The 25,425-nt window shown below is 48.4% G+C and overlaps 1 protein-coding gene across 4 annotated transcripts in view; it reads left to right on the forward strand.

The window, feature by feature from the left end:
• The window catches only part of Ctif (cap binding complex dependent translation initiation factor), a 230,929-nt gene that overhangs the window by 50,451 nt on the left and 155,053 nt on the right, over positions 1 to 25,425 (forward strand). For all 4 annotated transcript variants that reach the window (XM_042675223.1, XM_042675225.1, XM_042675226.1 and 1 more), the window contains exons 4-6: positions 16,071 to 16,144; positions 17,128 to 17,232; positions 20,577 to 20,652. In XM_042675223.1, the coding sequence (XP_042531157.1) occupies positions 16,071 to 16,144; positions 17,128 to 17,232; positions 20,577 to 20,652 (255 nt within the window). The remainder of the gene's footprint in view (positions 1 to 16,070; positions 16,145 to 17,127; positions 17,233 to 20,576; positions 20,653 to 25,425) is intronic.

Consider the following 25,425-nt stretch of genomic DNA (forward strand, 5'->3'; position numbering starts at 1 on the left):
TGGGGGCAGCTGTAGGAGGACACCAGAGGTCTGTCCATCTTCCCAGTGCACCAGCTAAGCCAGGAGCCTTCTATATGGCCTGTAAGGTCCTGTGAAGGATCCCCAGTGGGATGTGTGGAGTGGAGGGAAGTGAGGCAGCTGCTTTTCCAGACCTGCGTAGTGACCTGTGGGCCCCCATCTTCCAGTGGTCCAGCTGGCCCACTGATCCTCATCCATGCATTTCAGAGTCTATGCATTAAAAGCTCAGAAGACCACTTACCCAGCCTCGGCCTCAGCCCAGACTCCATAGCCCCTGGTCCCATAGCTGCTGGGAAACACATGACCCTGCCCACTACTTCAGTCCCTTGTACTGATTGGATGAATCCTTCTCTAGGTTGTCCTGAGGGAAGCAGCTTGTTGGCTTGGGGTCTGGGTCTTTCACTTTGCTCCATGGTGGTAGGGGGCGGGGGTGGAAAGCTGTCTTGGATGGTTTTCTCTCATTACAAGATTTGAATGTGTGTTTCATTGTTGCTGACACAGGAAATCTTGATAAGATTCTTGAATGGGATTCTGTTGGCAGCCATGTGGCTGCACAGTGGGAGACCTTTGGTGACCTGGCTACTGCATTATCTCCCTTCTGAGCTGACCAGATGGAGGTCCTTTCATGGCAGGTAGAGTTGAGCCAGAGGGCAGAACTCTAGGTAGGAGATGAGGGTCACTTTTCTGATATATCCAGAGATGGAGGCTTCTTGGGTGGGGCCTTCTACAGTCCTGGGACCACTGTCAATACCATTTTCACTGCCGTGAGGCACCATCTGGTCCTAGGCAGTTCCTGTGGTGGCTGTGTTTGGAGTTTGGGGAAGTCCTACAGCTTGCTTATGTCTAGCTGGGACATACCCTGTGCTTTGGGAAGATGCTCAGAGCCAAGGCAGAGGAGTTCAGGGCATTTACGGGCAGGATTTCTTGGAGACCCACCCAGTGGCAGTATTAGCAGAGTCCTGGTACAAAGCTCTAAGAGAACCTGACACTAAGGCCTTGCTTTCCAGGGTCTCACACTTATTTAGAAGGACAGGACTCAGGTGTATAGAGATACCCAGCACAGACAGCGAGTGTATATGTCACAGAGCAAGCCAGAGGTCAGAAGCTGGTTGAGCTACACAGGAGGTGGCAGAGCCATACCTCCTGATAAGAGGCAGAGGTATGGACCTGACTGCTGTACCCCATCCACTGCATGAGGAAGCAGGAAATCTGGCAGCCTAGATTTAAATGAGGTCTGCTGTGGTTGGGAGAGCCTTGGTTCAATGGTAAAAGGCTTGGGTTTTAAGCATCAAAGACTAAGGTTGTTAGGAATAAGCCATAGGCTGCATGAACAAGATGAAATTTTGTTTCTCTCTGGTGGCTATTTAGGGCTGGCTGATGATACAGTTCCTGCAGTGTTGGCCAAATTTTTGTCCTTCACAATACCCTGCCCCTTCTAAGGTGTTGCCTTTGCCCATGGCTCATGGTAGCTCCTACCCATCCATATTTGTGCTCCTGCCAGTGCGAACACCTACCCTGGGCCTCATCTCTGAAACCTTATTCCCTCATGGAGCAGCCATCTCCTTGTGTCCTCTGGGCAAGGATCAGAGCTTGTCAGCAGCCCTTGTGTAACACTGCCCCAGGAAAGCCCCTTGTGGCTGGCCCATGCATTGCCCTGCCCACACCTGCTCTGCAGGAGCCTCAGATAGAGGGCACCCAGGTAGCTGCCCATTTAGGAACGCACTGATGGGTGTGGCTCTGATGGGGTCTTCTGGCCCAGCCATCCTTAAAAAGAACTTCGGCATGACCAGAGCACAGAACTAGCCCTTAGAGACATCCCACTGTCCCAAGGAACATACCCAGCAACTTGCCACCAACCCCCACACTCATGTCACAGTTCTCTGTGCACATACCTGCCTTGCTTTCAGCCCATGTGCAGAGCTAAGGTGGGAGCTGGAGCTGGCTCTCCATGGGGCCTTGCTCACACTCAGTGGCTAGCCACCATGTGAGATTGCACTGAGTTGCTCCACTAACCCACATTCATCCACACAGAAGGATACATTTCAAGGAGAAACTGAGGCCAAGTCAGGATGGGAGTGGCAGCTTGTCTGGTGCTGCCCTGAGGGCTCTGCCTTGGCTCTGTGTGCCCAGGAAGGTTGAGGGTGGCAGAAGATTCTGAGGTCCTACCTTCTGGAGGTCCTTACTTCAAGAAGTTGTGTATAGCAGGCCACAGATCATACCCAGGCCTGGGTGTAGCACAGGTAGCTTTGTATCTTACTCTCTTTTTGCTGCAACTAGTGTAAGGGGAAAAAATTGCCTTCTCCCAGCCCCTTCAGGGGCACAAAGTAGGAGCAACGTAGAATGGGTCAAATCTCATGAGGTAGGAGGAAGAGGACCCCAAGAGCCCAGAACAGGAAAAGTGGGTTACAGAGAGACTGGAAGAACCCCAGGTCACCACCAGAAAATGAGATTTGCCTGCATTTGAGATTGTTTGCAATCCTGACTTCTCTTTCCACGAGCCCTGTGCATCCCTGGACCATCTGTCAGGACGTTGTGATGGTTTCTAGCCTTTCAGTGTGGTGTGGTCAGTGCATGAACCATGCTGAGGATACAGCAGGCATACAGAAAACCTGTCCAGGTGCTGCCCAGGGATTTGGAAGTCAAGAAAGGTTGTATGGGGTAAAGGGCAAGCAGCACTTCTCTATCTGCATATAAGTGCCAAAGAAAGGAAATAAATATGCAACACTACCATAGCATCTGATTAGACCTGGAGAAGGATTTCCTACCTGAAGGACTTATTGGCCTGTTGTGCGTGCTGTTGAGCAATGGGAGGAAACCTGATTGGGAACCTGATTGGCATGCCTCCTTATCAGATGGGCTCACTGGAAACCCTGGGAAAGATGGGGGAGTATGAGAAGTGATGTTGAGTGCTGGATGCTGACCTGCGATCTGCCTTCTCTGGAAGGATTGATGTAGTGTGCTCTATCATTGGAACTTTGTCCCAATGGCTAAGAGAAACAAATACAGACCCAGGAGTGACAGTGTGGCATATAACTCTTCTATAACGTAAGATGCTGCGACAGGTCTGGCTTGTCCTGATTCCTCACTGTTCCTCCACTCCCCCAGACCTGTGCCAACCTGCAGATCAGGCTATCTGTGCCAATGGTGACTGATGCGAGGGTGGCAGGGGGAGGAAGAGGAGGAGAACTTCATGGGCAGATGACCCCAGCAAAGGGTAGCAGCAGCCCTTTGCCAGTCATCTTGCTGCTCTTCAGCATTTTTAGAATTTAGTGTGGAATGTAGAGTGTTCCCATTTTTTAAAAATCATTAATAGCTTCGATATCTTAGTAAAACATTTTTGTGTGCACCAGTCCTTGGCTTGAACTCAGGACCTGGGTACTTCCCCTGGTTGTTTTTCTGTTTGTTTTTGTTTTGTTTGTTTGCTCAAGGCTGGCATGTTGCCAGTCACAGCTCCACTTTTGGCTTTTGCTCGTTAGTTGAAAAGTCTCACATACTTTTCTGCCTGGGCTGGCTTTGAACTACAATTCTTACATTCAGCCTCCTGAGAAGCTAGAATTGTCAACATGAACCACCAGTACATGGCTTGTAAGGGAATTTTTTTTTTTTTCCTGGTCCTGGAGCTTGAACTCGGCCTGGGCGCTGTCCCTCAGCTCTTCAGCTCTACCACTTGAGCCACGGCGCCATTTTCTGGTTTTCTGGTGGCTTATGGGAGATAAGAGTCTCATGGACTTTCCTGACCAGGCTGGCTTTGAACTATGATCCTCAGATCTCAGCCTCCTGAGTAACTAGGATTACAGGCATGAGCCACTGGCACCTGGCTGTAAGAGAATTTTTAAGTAAGAATATCATGTGTATATTCATAGCATTGCACTCTACTCCATCAATATTATGAGCTCAAAAAATGAACTCAGCAGGCATATTATGAGCTAGCAACTTCTGGATCATCACCTGTTTATAGAGTAGAGGTTTGTCAACACAGAACAGGATAAAGACATACACAAGAGGTCCCCAAACAGGAGTCCTGACCACAGGATTTTCAGATATTCCAAACAGTGGTTCCATGGTCTCTGGGGCAGGACATGAGACTTGATCCAGGCCTTTGGGAATAGGTCAGGAATTTCATTAAATAGAAGGGTGGAGAGAAGGTGAAGAGAAAATTGTGGTGAAAATTTGACTGTTGAGATATTAGGATGACAATTATGAGCACTGGTTAGGAACACACGAGCACTAGATGAGCTAGAGTAGATGGTCCATGTTGGGTGAACATGGTGAATGCTGGTGTCTGTTTGTGTGCTGGACTGAGATGTAGGAAGTGCCATGCAACCCTGTACTTAGTGTAGCTTCCATTTTTCTCATATGTACTGATTAAGTCACTACCCCATATCAGGCAGGATGGACTGGAACAGCCCATTGGGACCCAGCTTGATAGAGAAGTTGCCATTGTTTACTAGTCACTCTGGCAAAGAGAAGAGAATTTGCAGATCTTGCATTAGGGTTTCCACTCCCAGGTGAAACACACAACCCTCCTGCTTGTCTTTGTTACCCAGAACGTGTGTGAATGACCTCAGGCAACCATAAGGATGCTGAGAAGCACTATACTGCTTGATGCCAGGGGAACCAGAGCTCTTTAGTGACTGGCTAGAATGACACTCATGTGACACTCTCTAGTTTAAGCTCACCAGAGATGGGGGCTGGCCTTTTCCCCTCTCTCCTTCATAAGAAGCAGAAGTTGACATCATCAAATCTCTGAGGTCACCTGTTCCAGTTTCCACCAAAGTATCACTAGGAACCCCCGTGTGCCTAAGCTATCAGACATCTCTGGTAATGGGGTGCTCATTGCTTCCAAAGACATCTCAGAACATAGCTGGACAGCTTCATGGGGGAAGAAGTCTTCCTTCCTCTTTTCTTTCTTTTGTTTTCTCTTTTCTTTTCTTTTCTTTTTGTAGCATAGGGGTTCAAACTCAGGGCCTCACACTTGTTGGCCAGGAGCTGTACCACCTGAGCCATCAGCGTTCCTCACCCCAAACCATCTTCTCTGACTCTAGCTGCTGGGCTGGTTTGGCACCCTTGCCCCTGGCTATTCAGTGTCTTCCCAGGAAACCCACCCTGACAAATCTTTTTTGAGCTCAATACCCTCAGTCTCACAAGAGGTATTTCCTCTGTCACTCCATTTTCTTGCTTGCATGTTTGTTGATCCAATCAGCAAGCCATCACCAGGCTCGGTGGGGATGGTCAGGGGAGATCAGCTCCTGTGCATAAAAAGGCAAGAGTGGAAGGAGGGAAGCCACCTGGCTACAGTGCTAAGAATCCTAGGATATGACACCATGTGCCACCTGTCCTGTCCTAGGTGACTTGTCATGTGTACTTCATCCCTCTTAATTACCACCCCCCCTCCACACACACAAACAGCCAGACACAGCAGCCTCTATTGCTGCCCAATGTTTGCATTTTCAGAAAAAAAGTTCTGTGTCCCTGGCCTTGTGTGTCTCTAGCCCCAGTATATTTAAAGGAACAAATGCAACATTCACTAAATTATACCAATGATTGTCTTTTTTAAAAAGTTTTTTTTATTGTTGTTATAAAGGTGATGTACAGAGGGGTTATAGTATGTTAGTCAGGTAAAGAGTACATTTCTTTTTGGATAATATCATTCCTTCCCTTGCTCTCCTCTAGTCTTCCCCTCCCATCTCCACCCACAAGTTGTGTAGTTCATTTTCTACATGGTGTCCAGTGAGTACCATTGCTGCATTTGTTCACCCTTATCCTCCCAAAGACAGATTAGCGAACAAGCAAGAAAAAAAAAAAAGAAAACAAAAACAGCAACAAAGAAAAATACTCCTGTTTCCATTCCCTGGAGTTCATTTGGATAAATATTATTTTAATCTGATCAGATGTGCATGGGCATTACACCTTTGTGTTCTTCTCCTAAGAGAATCCTCCTTTTGTCTCACTGTGTGTGAAAGCCTAGAGTTCCATATAATTTATCATGTCCCAGTGCCAATGATGGTCTTTTATATACAGAAACAGATACAATATTCACTAAACTATACCGATGACTATCTTTATTCCACCACTAATTGGGTGGCTGCTTGATATATCATGAGCCAGGTAGCCTGATCTCCCCCTCTCAAGACCTAGAGTCTCTGAGAAAGAGATCCGTGGCAAAGGTGGCATTTGAATACAGGTTGCTGCAGGGCTGGTGTGATAGGGGAATCAGATACACAGGCGTGAGGGTACCATGCTGTTAGTGGGTAGAGACAGGGTGCCAGCTTGAGATATGCCTCTGACTTACATCTTGACCATGGGTGGGACACACCAGCCTCAGTTTGTCTTCTGTAAAATGAGGAGACAAGCTAGACTTGAGGCTGTATGGTAACGATATAGACATGTCCTTCCACTTCTTGGAAAATGGAGCACATATCTTTTCTATGCTCCTTCTGCCAAGTACCATTACACAGCCTGGACATTTCACGTGATTTACCGGAAGACTCTGGAAGGTAGAGGGAAGATAGCAAACTAACTCTTAGGACCTGACAAATCAGGTGGTGGTGACTTAGCTGTTCTGTGGCCCTGTATATCTCATACTCGATGCTTCAGAAAAGAGGAGCTCAGAAATACCCATGGATGCAAAGAATTTCCAGTAAAAAGTCTGCTCTCTCCAGACAGAGGGTCAGGAAAAGGACAAGCCAGCAACACAGAAAACTGTCAGACAGTAACTGCTCTGCCCAGCCAAACACCTCAGAAAAGGTTATGGCCTTACCCCTCAGCCTAGGCAAGACCAAACAGAAGCCTGGCTCCTATTCCCCCTAGTCTAGAATGGGGCACCCCAATCCCACTCCCCAAAAGTACTGTTAAAGAGCCTAAGTAGGAAGCTGTGACTTTCAGCACTGCCAGCTGGTGACCAGATGCAGTAGTCCTTGCCTGTGATCCCAGCACTCAAAAGACCAAAGCCACAAGATCATGACTGAGGTTGGGTTGGGCTATATAATGAGACACTGGATCAACAACAACAAGAAGACAAAAAAGGCTCCCTGCTCTGCAGTATTGAGGTACCCCTCCCCTCCTTGCTGGGGTGATATCAAGAGAATAGCACCATTGCCTAGTGGTAAGGGGACCAGAAGACCACTGCAGGGTTCCATGGGCTCTGAAACTCATGTCCTCCTGGCAGTCATGTGAGCACTCCTGTCGTATCAGAGGGTGGCCCTGGGACATGGGCTTCTCCCCATAATTGGCAGAGAGAAGCTGAGCCCTCTCCCACTTGCCTCTGCCAGAGAAGTATCACAAATGCCAGTTGAAATAGAAGTTTAGCTCAGTGGTAGAGCACTAGTTTAGAAAACAAAACACAAGGCCTAGGTTCCATCTCTAGAACTCTCGTATAAACAAACACAAACAAATAAGCCAAAGATTTAAATTAAATTCTCATATTACAAAAATGTTCTGGGCGAGTAAGTGTGCATGTGTGCATGTCCTGGTACTGGGGCTTAAACTCAGAGCTTGGGCTCGGTTTCTTAGTTTTTCTAGTCAAGGCTGGTTCTCTACCAGTTGAGCCACAGCTAAAGTGTTTGTGTTTTTGGTGATTAATTAGAGAAGAATCTCGTGTACTTTCATACCCTGGCTAGCTTAAAACTGTAATCCTCTGACCTTAGCTTCCTCAGTAGGTAGGATTACAGATGTGAGTCACTAGAACCCAGCAAAAGAAAATGTCCTGTTGTAATCAAACATTTGTCATTACCAAGAGCCAGAAGACTTCAAAACGAATTTTAAAAAGAACATCAGTAGATATCAGCATTGAGATGTTAAGTTGAACTTTATCAAAATTAAACTTTTGCCTGGGAAGGACCATCATAGGAGGATGAAGATATAAGTTACAGAAAAGAAAGTATTTGCAAAACACATATTTATACACAGTAGAGAAAGGACTAGCATCTAGAATACACACACACACACACACACACACACATGTATATATAAAGAACCCTCAAAACTCACTTAGTATCTAGTTGGAAAATGGGTAAGATGCACCAAGTGACATTTTTCATGGAATAGGATGTACAGATGGAAAATATGGCACCAGAAGACTGTTCCCAGCACTAGCCATCAGGGAAATGCAAATTAAAACCACACTTGGTTTTTATGTACTCCTATCAGGATGGGTACATTTGAAATACATACCATGTAATAACAATGCTGAATGCTGATGATGATTTAGAAAGAACTGGACCCCTTGCACAGTGCTGGTGGCTGATGGGGTGTAAAGTGATACAGCCATTCTGTAAAGCAGGTTGATTTTGAAAAACAAAATCTGCAAGTACCATATGATCCAGCAGTTGCACTGCTGGGTGTTTATCCCAGAGAAATGAAAACTTATGTTCACACAAAAACTTGCACTTGCATGTTTATGGCAGGTTTGTTTGCACTTGTTAAAAAAAAAAAAAAAAACAAAACAGAAGCAACCTGGATGTGGCAAGTGTTTAGGCACTCACCTGTGGAATCTAAGTGACCTATAGCTACATGAATGGATCTCCAGGAGATTGTGCTGGGCAGGGGTGGGGTGGGGGTAGGGCGACAATCCTACAATTACTAGAATCAAAAATAACTCCTACAGAATGGGAGAAAATATTTGCCAATTATTCATTAGATAAAGGGTTAATACCCAGAATATACAATAAGCTCCAAAAATTAGCATTGAAAGAACAAATAGTCCACTTAATAAATGGGCAAATGAACAATTTTCAGAAGAAGGAATACAAATGGCTAATAAATAGATGAAGAAATGTTCAGCAACCTTAGCCTTAAAAGAAATGCAAACCCAAACATGGAGATTCTACCTCACCCCATTTGAAATGGCCACTACCAAGAATACACACAAAGACAAATGCTGGTGAGGATGTAGAAGAACAAGGACCCTTATGTACTGTTGGTGGGAATGTAAGTTAATGAAGCCACTGTGGAAATCTTTGTGTGGAGATTCTAAAGCTAGCACTACCATATGATCCTTCCATATCACTCCTAGGCATGCATGAAAAATAATTCAAGTCAACAGACAGCTGAGATACCTGCACACTCATGTCTGTAGCAGTGCTAGTCACAATAGCCAAAATATAGAATCAGCCTAGGTGCCCATCAATCAATGAATGGATAAAGAAAATGTGGTATAAATATACAATGGAGTATTATTCAACCATAAAGAGAAGTAAAATTATGCTATTCTTAGGAAGATGGGTAGAGGTAGAAAGCATGCTGCTGTACAGTGAGATAAGTTGGAGGGAGAAAGACTAACATTCCATTTTCTCTTTCATATGCAGAATCTAATGAGCTGGGGCTCACACCTGCAATCTTAGCTACTCAGGAGGCTGATATCTGAGGAGGGTGGTTTGAAGACAGCCTGAGCAGAGACTCTTATCTCTAATTAACTAGCAAAACGCTAGAAGTAGAACACTACAAGTGGTAAAATGCTTGCCTGGAGCACAAAAACTCTGGAACAGTGTCCAGGCCCTAAGGTCAATCTTAGTACAAAATGAGAGAAAAGAATGATAAAAATATAAACCAGGTTCTGTTCGGGGGTGGGTGCCAGTGGGAAGGGAGGGAAAAGACAGAGGGTGTGTAGAGGGTGAACATGGTTAAAATTCTTTCTATGCATATATAGAACAGTGAAACCTACTAAAATTGTCTTAGGAAGTGAAGGGGGATGAGAGGGAATACATCGGGTAAATTTGATCAGGATACATGGCATGCAGATAATGGAGATACTGTAATGAAACTCCTTTGTACAGTTCATCTATGCAAATGAAAATGGGGGGAAAGGGCAAGGAGTGGAGCTCTGTGCTGATGGAAATGCTCTATATTGTCAGTGTCAATAGCATGGATGCGACAATAAATTATACCTTTACAAGTTTCCTCCTGGAAAGAAACTAGCGAAAAGGTCCATGAGATTTCTCTATATTTCTTACAAATACATGTAAATCTAAACATACCTAAAGTTTTGAAAAGTAAAACTTTCTGTTGCATCAAAAGAGGAAACCAGCTGAGTGCTGGTGGTTCACACCTGTAATCAGGCTACTCAGGAGGCTGAGATCTGAGGATCACAGCTCAAAGTCAACCTGGGCAGGAAAGTCTGTGAGACTCTTATCTCCACTAAACTACACACACACACACACACACACACACACACACACACACACACACACACACACACACGCACACACACACAGAGCCAGAAGCAGATCTGTGGCTCAAGTGGTAGAGTACTAGCCTTGAGCACAAAGGCTTGGGGACAGTGCACAGGCCTGGAATTCAAGCCCCAGGAAGAGAGAGAAGAAAAAAAAAAGAAACCCTGAAGGGTAGAAGTGCCTAGAGCTGAGGTCATGCGCCACATTGCTCTCTGCCCCACTCACCGCCTCAGGGTGCTGTGTCACCTCTGAGGGACTCTGAGTCAGCCCCAGAGCTGAAGGATGAACTTGCAGCCTCTCTCCTGCCCTGACCCTCTGTGGTTCTGAGCCTGGCACTATTTGGTAGGTTCTCTACATCTCTGGGGATGAAGGAGTTCAAAAGAGCCTCCTGTTCAAAGAAAAAAAGCCCCAGAAGATGAGATAGTGCTGAAATGCAGACTCAATTTACCCATCTGTAGGAAGCCTTGCTTGGGAGAGGGGGGAGCTCCTGGGGACAACTGAGTCAGCCTCATGAGGTCAGCAGAGGCAGGACAGGTAGCCAGCCAGGAATGGCCTGTGGTGAGACCCAGTCCAGGACAGTGCAAATAGGACCTAAATTGTGCTCTCAGTTAAGGAAGAGAATGGGCAGGATGTGTGACTTAGGAAGGAGGAGCTTAATCATTGCCTTCAGCCATTGTCTGCCAATTCCCTGGGACCCTTTTTATCTATTTATTTATTTATTTTTGGTCATGGACCTTGAACTCTGGGCCTGGGCGCTGTCCCTCAGCTCTTCAGCTCAAGGCGAGCACTCTACCACTTGAGCCACAGCACCACTTCCAGTTTTCTGGTGGTTAATTGGAGATAAGAGTCTCATGGACTTTCCTGCCCAGGCTGGCTTTGAACCATGATCCTCAGATCTAAGCCTCCTGAGTAGCTAAGATTACAGGCATGAGCCACACCTGGTGACCCATTTAAAAAAAAAATTAACAACAATTAATTGTATGAAAAGGTTTTACTTTGTCATGTTAATATGTGCATATAGTGTACCTTGATCTGACTCACCCCCTCATCCCATACCCCTCTCTCAAAAAGCTTCAGTATTCCATTTTCACAGATGTACATAAAGTATTTGGACCATAATTTACCCTCCTTCATGTGCTCTTTTCACTCTCCCCCTTTCACTAGTGTCCACACTCCAGGTAGGGCAATGTTATACCTCCTTAATATTCACTTTTGTTGATGTTATATTAAGCATTCAAGGGTCTTCACCATGTGTTTCACACATGCATAGACCATACTCTAACCAGGTTGGCACACTTTTAGCATCTTTCAATTTTCTCCAACTCTGTCTACCTTCATTATTCATCTGCTTTCAATTTTGAGTCACATAGTGGGAAAACATGGGAAGACTGAGAGAAACGCTACAATGAGAGGAGTTCAGCTCTGGTGCTTGCCAGTCCCTGGGCTGCTACTCTGCCTCAAAAGCCCATCTAATGGAGATGATTTAAATGTGGGATGCCCATATCTCTTTCTTACCAACACATGAGTTGCTGTCCTTGGTGCTGAATACATGCAGGCATATGTGCGTGTGTGTGCGTATGTGTATGCATGTATGTGTCCTGCCTGCATGTGTGCATTGCTTAGATAGTATTGTTTCTCCTTGGGACTTGCTCTTCCCTCCACCTCCATGATTGTCCCCTTTCTCTCTGATGTCCTCTTCCTCCTCTTCTCCCTCAGTTTGGGTCTGGGAGGCTTCAGATCTGGCTCACAAGAAACCTCTGTTTTACCCCAGCCCATGACTTTGGGGTCATTTTGGTCCCTGAATATTTTGTGACATATAAAAATCCTCATGGTAAGCCAGGAACTGGTGGCTCATGCCTGTAATCCTAGTTAATTAGAAGGCTGAGATCTGGAGAATTGGTTTGAGGCCAGCTTGGGCATCAAAGTCTGTGAGACTCCTACTTGAGCATGGTGGTAAGCCATCTTTCATTCTGTTACAAAGGAGGCTGAAGTCTGGAAGATTGTGGTTCCAGGCTAGCCAAGGAAGTGCAAGACTATTTCAATAGATGAAGCCTATCATCCTCGCTACAGTGGAAAGCAGAAAAAATGGAGAATTGCAGTCCAGGTTGCACATGAGCAGCAAGCAAGACCCCTATTTCAAAAAATAACCAGTGCAAAGCCAGGCTGGGCATCCGTGGCTCACACCTGTAATCCTAGCTACTCAGGAGGCTGAGATCTGAGGATGGTAGTTCAAAGCCAGTTGGGGCAAGGAAAGTCCGTGAGACTCTTGTCTCCAGTTAAACACCAGAAAGTCAGAAGTGGCACTGTGGCTCAAGAGGTAAAGCACTCACCTTGAGCTGAAGAGCTCAGGGACAGCACCCAGGCCCAGAGTTCAAGCTCCAAGACTGACCCAAAAAAAAAAAAAAAGACTACACCCTCCAGATCCTTTCTCTGCAGGCAGTGAACCCTCCCCCCTCCCTCCCCCTCCCCCCTCCCCCCCCCCACAGGCTATGCCTTCCCAAACAGGAGCAGGGTTAAGTTTAGAGATTCTGTGCATCCACCATGGATGGATGGTGGTGCTCTGGCTTCCTGGAAGCCTCAGCAGTGGGCTCCTGGGGGGTGGGAGTTGGGGGAGGGGAAGAGGGAATCCTGTAGTTTAGCAGCTAAGTTCACAGGCTCTGAGCCATGCTGGGATCCAACCTCAAGAACATAGGTGAGTTCTCCGTGCCTTGGTTTTTCTCCCCAGGAAAGTGAGGGTGATAATGATAACCTTTGCCTGCTGGGGTTATAATAAATGTCTAGTGTTTGGGTGGCGTGACCCTAGGCTGAGAGCTGTGTTGGAATCTGCCCCTGATGTGGTCTCTGTTCGTGGCACTGTGAGAAGCCTGTCTTCTCTCAGGCTGGAGAGAGCAGCCAGGCCCTCGGGATGCAGCTTTGAGCTCTCTGGCAGCCTCTTTCCCTGTTCTTTTCCACATGGTTTAAAGTGCTTATTACCGCTCTGTGATCTCTTTGGGAGCAGCATGGCTCACCCTGGCATGGGGCCCCCTAATTGCCAGTAAAAGGGGTTGTTGTGAAGGATTCAGTAGCGTTTAAGTGCTAAAAACAATCCACTGAAAAGGATGACTGTCTTTGATAAGGCTTCTCAGAACCTTGGTCTTTTTCAGCATGCTGGGTGACAGGGTGGCCTGATCTCAGGGCTGGAGTGGAGGCTGTGCTCAGAGAAAGGCTGTGATCAGTGGGGCCAGCCGCGGCATTGCAATGGAGAACATTCTTAAGAGCCAGGGAGTTTTTGCAGATGGCTCTCACTGCCTAGCTGCTTAGTCTGCTCTGATTTTTAATAAATGATCCTGAGACTCAAGGCTAGGATGCAAGGTGTGTGGGAAGGGGAAAACAACAAGTGTGAATTCAGAGTTCCTACCACTGGAGGTGTGTGTATTTACTACACTGTACTTTGTCGTTGTTATTTAGTGTGTACTTCTTATATAAGTAATGATGACCTCTTCCCTCCTTTTCCCTCTGCTTGCCTGGCCCCAGAACCCCTTTCATCCTCTGCTCAGGGGAGGGTGTCCTTCCTTGACTCCTTTGGGAAAGCTGCCTTTCCTTTGATCCTACTGCAGTGCCCCAAATCAGGGCACAGGGCATGAATCAGGGCACAGGGCATGCTGTACTGTAATTCTTTGTTGTATGTGTGTGTGTGTGTGTGTGTGTTTGTGTGTGTGATCCCACACGCTTTGTGACTCCTCCCCTCATATCTGCCCAGACCCTGGGTGTGTATGGAAAAGACCAAATAAATCCCAGGTTTAGTTGGCCTTTAGAAATGATGGGTCCTAGAACAGGATATGGTCCTTCAGAGAACCTCAGAAATGAAGACTAGACACTACCAGAGACAAATGTGTGTCACATGTGTGCAGTTCTATGGATTTGAGTACTCTGAGTACAACATTGTAAAGAGCACCCAGATGAAGAAGAGAACATTACCCATGAGCCTTTGGGTTTCCCTTCCACTTACCATATGAGTTCATTACCATAGCTTACTTTGTTCTTGAACTTTATGTAAGTTGAATCATAATTGTACTCTTGTGTCTGGATTCTTTGATTCATATTCTGCTTGTGAGATTTATTTATGTGGTTGCATGTGGTCTTGTTTATTTTCACTGCTCTTTAATATTCTAATCCATGCTAGGCACGGGGGGGGGGGGGGGGGGTGTTTATGCTTGCAATTCTGGCTACTCAGGAGGCTTAGATCTGAGGATCATGGTTCAAAGCCAGCCTGGGAAGGAAATTCTGTGAGACTTTCATCTCCAATTAACTACCAAAATGCTGGAAGTAGAGCTGTTTCTCAAGTGTTAGTACACTGGCCTTGAGCACGAAAGCTCAGGGACAGTGCCAAGGCCCAGAGTTCAAGCCCCAGGACAGACAGACAGACACACACACACACACACACACACACACACACACACACACACACACACACACACAATTCAGTCCGGGACACCAGCAGGAATCTAAACAGGAGGTCAAAACACATAGAGAGAAAAGTGCATGTCATGCATGGATTACTGTCTTGTTAGCTGTTGCTAGGCATGGGGTGTGGGGCGGGGAGGAGATTGTAAATGTGTTCCTCTGTCCTCTGTCCTTTGTAGACATGTCTTCCTGGGTCATGGGACACATACATGGTCAGCTAGAGTGATGTGGAGGGATTGTTTCTGAGAGGCCTGATGGACAGCAGCACATGGCAGGGGTAAAAGGAGATGGAGAGCATTAGGAATAAGTCAGGGAGTTGGAGCTGGGTGCTGGTGGCTCATGACTATCATTTTAACTACTCAGGAGGCTGAGTTCTGAGAAGCATCGTTTGAAGCCAGCCCAGGCAGGAAAGTCCATGAGATTCTTATTTCCAACTAGCGATCAGAAAATGGCGCTGTGGCTCAAGTGGTAGAGCACTAGCCTTAAGTGAAAAAGCTAAGGGACAGCACCCAGCCCTGAGTTCAAGCCTCAGTACTGGTATTGAATAATAAAATAAAGTCAGAGAGTTGGATAGTTGGGGAGATCATCAGCTAAGGGATGGAGAAAGTCATAGAAGCTGCATCAGTCAAAGTTCTCTGTGTATGGGTTGGATCGCATAGGAATATTGGGGTATGTAGACTGGCATGCACTGATGTAGCCTGGTCCATGGGGCTTCTTGGGAGGTGAGGCTGAACTCCAAAAGGTTGCTCCAGTATCCTGGCTTTCCAGAGCTCCTGCCTGGGGAGCAGCCACAGCCATTAGGCAGGCAGTTGTGGCAAAGGTTCAGACAGAGCTCATGCCATTTCTGTAGGCCTTGGGGAAAGCCACGGGCTGTGGGGAGCAGAGACAAGGATCACTTCCAGTCCTGACTGTGAACTTCTGTAAAACCCCATTGAAGCCAGGCACCAGTGGCTCACGCCTGAAATCCTAGCTACTCAGGAGGCTGAGATCTGAGGATTGCAGTTCAAAGCCAGCTCAGGCAGGAAAGTCCATGAAACTCTTATCTCCAATAAACCACCAGAAAACCGGAAGTGGTGCTGTCGCACAAGTGGTAGAGCGCTAGCCTTGAGCTGAAGAGCTGAGGGACAGCACTCAGGCCCAGAGTTCAAGGCCCATGACCAACAAAACAATAACAATAAAAAACCATTGAAGTGAGGGTGAGTGTCCAAAGGGAAGCCAGGGTTCCCAAGCTCTTCATGGGAGCACCAACTGGTACTCACTCAGGTGGCTCATTTCAGCTTCTAAGCTGAAAGATGACCAGGGTTTTGTTGTTGTTGTTGTTGTTGTTGAGGGAGACAAGAGGGACTCCTGCAGGCTTGGGCCAAGGAGTGGTGTCTATCCACTTGTTTTCAGTGTCCTGGCCCAGCAAACAATGTCAGCCTGTCACCCTGTCTCTTCCAGAATGGCAGCAAAGACGGCTCCCTGGACATGCTGGGCACAGACATCTGGGCTGCCAACACCTTTGATTCCTTCAGGTAAATTTCTTGTTCTTTCTCGTGGTGCACGGCTGGGGCTGTGTCAACGTGGTAATTCACCGGCCAAAAAGCAGAGGAACCAGCGGTGGGTGCAGGAGAAGCATGAGGAGGGAGGGGGATGGGATGAGGGACCCACAGCAAGAAAAATGAGAGTGAGAGCCCCAAAGGGAAAAGAGAAAGGCAAGAGGAAGCCAAGAGAAAATACCATGGAAGGAAGACAGAAACAGCGGAGAGGGAGAGGGAGAGCCAGGGAGGGACTCAGGTGGTCAAATGCACACGTGCTCATGATGGACACCTGAGAAGTGTAGGAAGGAAAGATTGGGCAGTTCTGACTCCAGGAGGTGCCTACTGGGACTCAGGAGCATCCAGGACTCCGTCAGGACAAGGGACAGTGCCACTGACAGGCACTAAGGGCCTCCCCCACCCAGCAGCCACCACTCTTGGGGGGAGAGTGGCTTTGGTAAATGGATGGTGGCACTCTTTAGCTCATTGCTGCCTCCGGCCCCAGAGCTGCCCAGTCCTGGGCACATTCCAGGCACACCAAGACACACACCAGGCACAACCACCAGCATAGAACACTTCCTGGGACAGGGATCAGGGGAGCGGACCCCTAGTTCCACTCACTGGCCTCATGTACTTCTCAGGTACAGGGCCACCATATTTTCCCAGTTGGTACATACTCTGGTGACAAAATTTTACTGCTCATTCCCTCTCCAGCCTTCCTCGTATGGAGACATGGAACAAATCGAGGGGTGCAGGGGGCCTCTGTAAAGCTGGAATCAGGCTCTGTTTGGCAAGCAGTAGGGCTGAGGAAAAGTAAATATCTGATGCATCGGGCTCTGTTCTCAGTGGGGGTATTAAGGGAGCCCCTGTCCTGGTGACCAATTCCCTTCATTAGGCCATAGGTCAGCCTCCTCCCCGCTCCCATCAGTAATGGCTCCTGGTTTCCTGCCTCATATTTGCCACCTTCCCTCGCCCTCTAGTGGTGCCACCTGGGACCTGCAGCCTGAAAAGCTGGACTTCACCCAGTTCCACCGGAAGGTTCGGCACACACCCAAGCAGCCCCCGCCACACATCGACAGAGAAGGGTAAGGGCCGCCAAAGGATGCTCACACAGGGAGGGTGGGGGCTGGAAGTGGCCACACCAGAATAGGAACCTTTGTTCTGCTGTATGGGGAGGGAAAAGGGGAGGAGACACAGATGGTCAATGTCCAGGACGTTCTCTTTGTCCCAGAACTGCAGACTCACTGTCTTCTCCATCCATCCCAGCCCTCCTCCCAGCCCACAATGCCTGCTCCGACCACCACAGAAGCTCCGCTTATCACAAAGTCAGTAAGGAGGCCTTGAACTTGAATGTGTGTCCAAAATACCTCGAGGGTTTGTGAAGGAAGACACAGCAAGGCCCAGAGTCTCTGATTCAGTAGGTCTAGGGAGCTGAGAATTTGCATGCTGATATGTTCCTGGGGTGCCAATGCTTCTGGGAAGCAGAGGTGTGGTGGTAGACCTTGAAGCCACTCATCTCACCCTCTACAGTAGAGGGTGCCTGGGATGGGTATGGTGGTCCATACCTGTAATCCCAACCACTCAGGAAAGAAGTGGAGGTACTAGAATGATGGATGTAGAAGCCAGGCACTGCAGAGTTAACATAAGACTCACCAGAAAAACAATCTAAACGCAAAAGGTCAGTCGGGCGCTGGTAGTTCACGCCTCTAATCCTAGCTACTCAGGAGGCTGAGATCTGAGAATCTCAGTATGAAACCAGCCTGGGCTCCTGTGAAACTCTTATCTCCAAATAACCACCAGAAAACTGGAAGTGGTGATGTGGCTCAAAGTGGAAGAATACTAGCCTTGAGCAGAAGGAGCTCAAGGACAGTGCCCAGGCCCCAAGTTCAAGCCCCACAATCAACCAATATTAATAGATAAAAGTCAAAGGACTAGAGCATGGCTCAAATAGGCCATCCTTACCCACCAAACCACAAGCCTACACTCTTCAGTCAGGCTTCCCTACCCAGCAGGTGCTGGCCAGGCTTGCTGAGAAGGGCCTGGGCTCTCCCCTGGATATCTGGCTCTGAAAAAAATCCTATCCCTCCAGCCCTGCCCCGCCCCCCTCTGCTGATCTTCTCTGTCCATCTTGTGGTTAGGCCAGGAACTCTGTCCCCTTCAGAATCTTGCTGTGTGGGGGATGGACTCCACGTGTCCAGCCAGCCACTGCAGCCTCCCTTGGAAGCAGGGTACCACTTGATTGCCAAAGCTTTCCGCAGCTTGTGTTTCCATGGAAGGACAGAAATCAGAGCAGGCTGTTGCCTTGGAAACCCTGCTGGCTTCAGTGACTCAGCTGGTCTGCAGCACCTTCTGCCCTCACACCTGCAGCCCTGCAGGGAATTCTGCTTGGACCAGAGTGGGCCAAGGGGGCAGCATCCAGGCCCCCACACAGACCCTTATACCTGCCCAACCCTGGGGCTACTGATGGACCGAAAGGCCATGCCTGCCATGTGCTTGGCTGGAGGCCTGGAGAGTTCCCAGGTGTGTTTTACCCACATTCAACCTTGGGGAAGAGTGTCAGCCATTCCAGTCAGAGCAAGTCCCCAGTGCCCTCTCTGCCATGGCAGGTGCAGAAGCCAGGCAGCTATAAGCAGCTGGTACCAGGTAGATTTAACCGTTCAAAGAGGACTAGGTGTTCCAGCTTTCCCACTCTCTTCTTCTGTAGCCCAGCATGTCGGGATTGGAGGGAAGAAGGCTGGCTTTTCTTCTTTCCCTCAGATCTGTTATAGTTTCCTTATGCACCTGCCCTTCCCAGCTCCACCTGTCCAAACCCTCACCTCTCCGGCCTCTCTTGCCTTTGGCTATTCTTTGTGGTCCAGTTTGCCATGCCTGTAAACTCACCTGCTCTTTAGCGGTGGCTTTGCTATGCCGTTCACTCCTCTAGCGAGCTCTCTCATCTTACTTCCCCCTCCCCTCTGCTCAAATTCGTACTGCAAGCTGCTCTGGGTTTCAGCAGTGCTTTGAGGAAGTGCCGGCCCCTGTACAGTGGGACAGGAGTCTCCGGCCAGTACCAGATATTGTTTAACCTGGGTCCCATCTCCAAGCCCAGATCCTGGCACAGAAGCATCTAGTGAAGAAAGAGCTCTAATTAGGCCTGAAGTCATATCCCCCTTCTCTTCCACCCAAGCAAGTCCTTGCTCATGTTGCCCGCCAGATTCTCTTTTGTAACATTTGTCTTGTACTGCCCCCTAGTGGTACTCAGGTTCACGCCCTAATAGTGAGTTTCAAATTTGCCTCATGGAGTGCGCTGAGTTATCTGAAGGCAGGAACTACACCTGGTTTATTTTGATTGACAGCCAACAACTGAAGTGATGTTTGATAAAATTTTAACAAATGAATGAATGAATGAATGACTCTGAAATTTGAGAGTTGCATTAACAACTCTGCCTATGGAAAATGCAGCCAATCCTCAACATACCTCATTCAATACTATCCATAAACTATCACCAATAGAACTCCTAACCATTCATGCACCAGCCATGCAAAACCCTTCTAAGTTCTTATTTCAGAATAGTTCATACAGCCCACAAGTCAGCGTTACGATCTTCAATTAATGGAATTTACATGAGGCCGGATGTCCATGCCATATCTGTACTCTGTCTTTCATTGGTCTCCTTGCTGCTACACTGCCTGGTACCAGTGACGGCTGTAGTAGCAGAAGTCAGCACCACAGCAGTGGTACATTCACCCCATTGTTTATTTTATTTTATGATAATTTTAAGACTCCAGCTACTTGATCATATAAGGCACAATTGTTTTCTCCATTTTGTAGGATGAGAAACCTGTACTATTGGGAGGTTAGGTGGCTTACACAGGGTCAAGGGCACCCAGTTAGGAAAGAATGAAGCTGGATGCAAACCCATGCAGTCTGGCACCATTAATCTGCACTGTTAATCGGCAAAACATCTAGGCTTGTGATCGGTAGCCCTGTCCTGAGGGCATCCAGTTCACACATTGCCTGGCTCTAGCTCAAAGTCAAGCCAGGGAGAAAAGGTGCCCCAGGGAGCCTTCTTCCAGCCCCTGCCAGACTGTGTAACCTTGAGAAAGTTGTTTAGCCTCATGGAGTTATCCTTTGGTGCAATGGGGTTTTAGCAGGCATTGTGACAGAACTTGGGATGTGCATCAGCCAGGGGTATACATTTTTGCCTGGAAGGGTCAGGGGGCAATCTGGGAAACATCTCACCATCCTGAAGGCTTAGCACTGCATTTAGGAATGAAGGACCCTTATCTCCAGAGGCCTTTCCTCAGGGTGGGACAGCTGGTTGTGCAGGCCTTGAGCAAGGACAGGGCAAGGTCTCTCCTGACTCTCTCTCCCTTCTTGCTACCAGGCCGGGACAGGATGCATGGATGAGCCAACTTTCCAATGCTTTTCTGTTCTTTTCTGGTCCAGGTGTGGAAAGGGGAAACTGGAAGATGGGGATGGCATCAACCTGAACGACATCGAGAAGGTCCTCCCCACCTGGCAGGTAGGTGCCGGGACTGATTTTCTCACATCGCCTCACATGCACCCAGGTCCTGCTCCTCCTCTGCCCCCCTGCTCAGCATGGGGTGGGCGGCTGTGCAGGGGCAGGTGAGCCGGGTGGGCCACCATGCCTGCAGGCCTGGTGTCCCCTGGATGAAATGGGTCAGGTGCAAGGCACTCTGCCAACTTGGACGTTTTCACCTTGGCCCAAAGCTATACAGAAGTATGTGCCCTGCCTGCTGGGTGCTCAAGGTGGCCCTGCAGAGCTGCTGGGGCTTTTGAAAAATGGAGTTGTCCTGCCAGTGGCCAGGTGTCTTCAGTGCTTGCTGATTCTGTCATTGATTGGGCCTCTGTCCCAGAATGGGGCAGGCTATGGGACAAAGAGGCCTCACTCCGCAGAGCTGCCCTAAAGCCAGATCTCTAGAGACCAACAGTGCTGGGCCTGGGTGCCTCCCAGGGATGGGGTGACCCAGTGCAGGCTGTCAGAGCCATGCCACTCAGAAGGGAATAAGCTCACCACTGTAATGACCCACCACCTCCTTCCACCCTGGCACCTGCCCGTCTCTTTTGAATGGCCCCTGTCCTTTTACCTGTGGCCATTTGACTCTTCCCATTTCCTCTCTGTTCACACCCAGGGCCTATCACTAAAACAGACAATCAGCGTACAGTTAAGGGCCTGTAATTCAATCAGGAAATGCTTTGGTGTGGTTTTTCCTGATTCCTTTTCCTCTCGGGGTTGGTTGAGTTCCTTAGATCCGGAGGCTTATACTTTTATCCAATTTGGAACATCTTCAGCCTTTATTCCTCTTTTTCTCCCCACTGCCACCCTGGGTTCCAGCTGTGTGATGCTGTCTTCCCCACGGCTTTTCAGCACTCTGTTTTGTTTTTGTTTTGTGGTAGTGGGTTTTGAACTCAGGGATTTGCACCGAGCCAGTTGAATCATGCCTCTAATACTTCTTCTTGGGGTGGGGGGTGGGGTGGGGACAATGCCTTGAACTCAGGACCTGAGCACTGACCCTTAGCTTTTTTTTGTTTAAACTTTAGCCACAGCTCCACTTCTGGCATTTTGGTGGTTATTTGGAGATAAGCCTCTCACAGCCTTTCTTTCCTGGGCTAGCTTTGAATTGCAGTCCTTAGATTTTAGCCTCCTAAAATAGCTAGGATTACAGGTGTGAGCACCCGTGCTCAGCTCTCTTGTTTTGTTTTTAATAGCAGTCTTCCAGCCGCCCCCCCCCATTCCCTTTCATTTTGGATAATTCCTGTTTCTGTGTCTTCAAGTTCACTCATTTTTTTTCTCTCTGTGTCTAGCCTATTGTTAATCCCATCCAGTATATATTTTATTTCAGATATTGTGTTTTTCATCTCTAGAAGTTCAAGTGGATCTTTTTTCTTGTGTCTCCCATTTCTTGTGCTTGATTCTGTCTTTGAGCAGTTAGGGCCCTTTTCTGACAGTTGTTTAGTGTGCTTCCCTATTCTTTTTTTTTTTTTTGTCGTTTGTGGGGCCTGAACTCTGGGCGTGGGTGCTGACCTTCAGCTCAAGGCTAGCGCTCTACCACTTGAACCATAATTCCACTTCTGGCTTTTTCTGCTTATGTAGTGCTGAGGAATCGAACCCAGGGCCTCATGCATGCAAGGCAAGCGCTCTACCACTGAGCCACCTTCCCAGTCCCTGCTTCTCTATTCTTTGCATCATCCGAGTCAGTTTTTTCTTCTTCTACTCATTGCACAACCAGGTAATTAGTTTCTCTTAGGTATAAATATCTGTTAATTTTATATTAGATGCCAAATATTAGAAGCTTTGCATTGCTGGGTGCTGAAGTTTTGTGGAGTTTCTTTTGGGGGGGGGGGAGGGACAGTGTTTTATTTGCTGAACCTGAAAGAAATGGAGAACTTATTGAGTCAAGTGAATGGGGCCGCCGCGTGGCCACTGACGCTGGCCAGGCAGGCAAGTGTCCTGCTTTTGAGGGGCACACACTGGAATATTTCAGGGACTTGACCTCATGTCTGAAATTGTCCTCAGGTGGCTTAGAAAAAGAGCAGATGCTGGTGTATAGATGCACTGTTCCCAAGAAGAAATTATGGATGTCTTAACAGACAGGGAATCCGGATGAGTTCTTCACACTATTCTTAAAAGTTTTCTGAACATTGGAATGCACCTTGTCCAAGCCCTGTACAAGCAATGGGCCTTGGCCACAGTGTCTAAATGAAAGGCCTCAGTATTAACTCAGGCTCTATCCTAACCACCGGTGGTCATGCAAAACCAGTCGTGGTGGCCAGGCAAAATGGCTTCTTCCTGTAACTCCAGCTACCTGAGAGGTGGAGATCAGGAGAATGGTTGTTTGAAGCCAAATGGGAAAAAAAAATAAACTGAGAGCAGACAACTCAACAGATGAACAGATGAACTGGTGGTGCGCAACTATACTCCCAATTATGTGAGAGGGTCAGGGGCTGAGGCTGGCACTGAGAAAAAAAAATACAAGACATTATCCAAAAACTGGCCGGGGTTATGGCTGAAATGGTAGAGTCCTGGCTCAGTGAGTATAAAGCCTACAGCACTTATTACTGCGAGAAGTCCAGAGAGCTGATCTGGGGAGCAGCCAGCTGGATTGCTCTCCTGGGTGGCGTGTGGAGGAGGCCCTTGAGCTGCTTGTTCCTGCTTGGCCACTGCCCCCCGACTCCTCCAGGATCAGGCAGAAGGAAAAGGAGAGCAGACAGTGGCTAGACATCATGTCCTTGATCCATTTTGTGGACCACCGCTTCACTCTGCCTCAGTGTCCTGACTGTAACACAAGGATGGTGACCTTTCTACTCCCCCGGCTGAGCTCAGGAGTTCCAGTAAGGCCTTGTGAACCATGTCTGCTCCTGATGGCCGTGTGAGTCTCTGTGTGATGGGCATTTCTGCCATAGAGGAGCTTGGATGACAAACTTGGGTCACGGGCTGTGTGTGTGCAGCTGCCACAGTGTAGCTGCCCAAACCAGGTGTGACTGTTACTGCCTGATGCCCAGGCATGGTGGTGAGCTCAGATGGGCATCCAGGGAGTCCACTTCTAGACATATTCTGTAGCTGTGCATGCCCTCCATGCCTCAGTTTACTCAACAGACTAAATCAATGGTGAGCGAGCACTATTGGGAGCGAGTAGGCTCAGCCCTTCTTGCCACAATACCATACTCTCCATTTGTGTGCACATCACAGATGTGTTGCTGTGTGCATGTGCACGCATGTTTCCTGTGAGCATGACTCCAAGAGCAAAAGTGTCACCAATAACCCACAGATCCCCATACACAGGTATCCATATACATCAATCACACCCCTATCTATGAACCCCAGCTGCCAGGAGTGGCTCCCCACCCACAAAAGGGGTTTAGTAAGAGCTGGTGTTGGTGATGTAATTAAGTCCTGTGTCAGTCTCCCCACGGTGGTGTCTAGAAGCGGGGAGAGCAGTAACACTGGGATGAATGAAAGCAAGCAGATTACATGGCACCCACAGTCCCTTGGCCACTGCATCTGAGTCTGGCATTGCTCCCCAAGACCTCTGATCAGGGATGGGCAGCAGGAAGTGATGAAGACTTAGTATCCAATCATAATTTTCTGCGTTATGAAGGTACAGGGCAGGGCAGGGACTGAGATCCACACGATTGGGCTTAGACTGCAGTCCTGGGTGCACTCACATGCCGTCAGGGTGCCGGTGGCCCTCCTGTGTGTTTTGCGTGTGAGTGGAGGAGGTGGCTGTGACCATGGCCAATCCAGGCACATCATTTGTGATTCTGCTTTCAGTGTGTTCCCAGGGCTGGGATGGCTGGTACTGGGGTCCTATCAGGAGGCTGCATGGCAGCTGACTCCCACTAGAGGGCACCAACACACCACTCTTCAGGCTCTGTAGTCTGGCCTTTGCTGTGTGAATTCCCAGGTCCCTGACAGTCAAAGGTGTTTGCAAATCACACCTCCTAGTTGGTTCCCAGTGTGGAGGCCCTTCCTCCCCACAAAAGAGAGGATGAGGAGGTAAAGAAGGAAGCTATGCAAAGGGGTGGGAGGTCCCCCTGCTACAAAGGCCTGACCATCCTCAGAGAGCCGTTTCCCTTCAGGGATCCCAGGAGCCCCTGACCATCCCCAAGAGAGCCCTGTGCAGAGGAGGAGCTACCTTCCATGGTGTCATATTCCCCACAGCACATGGCTTTGTCTGAGCCTGCAGGAAGATGGCGCTGGTGCACAGCTGGGGAGTTAGGAAGAATAGACAGGTCATATGAGCCGTCACATGTGGGCCCCCATAGTCCAAGCATGTACCGGTGAGCAAATGGGATCTGAATAGGTTCTGGCCTTCCCCTTACACATCGGTCACCTCACCTCTGGTCCAGGACCACCCCCTAGGAAGCTCCCATCGGGGCCCTTCGTCCTAAGATGTGGTGGCTAGGGGAGCAGTTTCCCTCGGGTTTTGTGAACTCTACCCTTGCCTCATAGTTCCTCAGCCTGCTTAGCAGCACTGGATTGGGAGAATTGCCTGAGCGGCATGTTGCCCTTGGCTCCCTATGCCATCTCCAAGCACCATCGATTTCCTCTAGCTCTGGGAGAAGTATGGGGTCTTGGGGCCCTGCGGGAAGGCCACTCCCTCCCCTCATCCCACAGGCTGTCCTAGGTGTTTTTGTGTCTCACGCAAACTCCGGACATGATACGTTGAAGCATCCTGTGACTTGCCCAAGACTGTCTATGTGGACATATTTTGAGCATTATCCTTAGATTCTTCATCACAGGCCAATGTACATTCTGTTGCGTTTTGTTGAC

The sequence above is a fragment of the Dipodomys spectabilis genome, unplaced genomic scaffold, assembly GCF_019054845.1.
Source record: "Dipodomys spectabilis isolate Male_0828 unplaced genomic scaffold, ASM1905484v1 ptg000024l, whole genome shotgun sequence".
NCBI lineage: Eukaryota > Metazoa > Chordata > Mammalia > Rodentia > Heteromyidae > Dipodomys > Dipodomys spectabilis.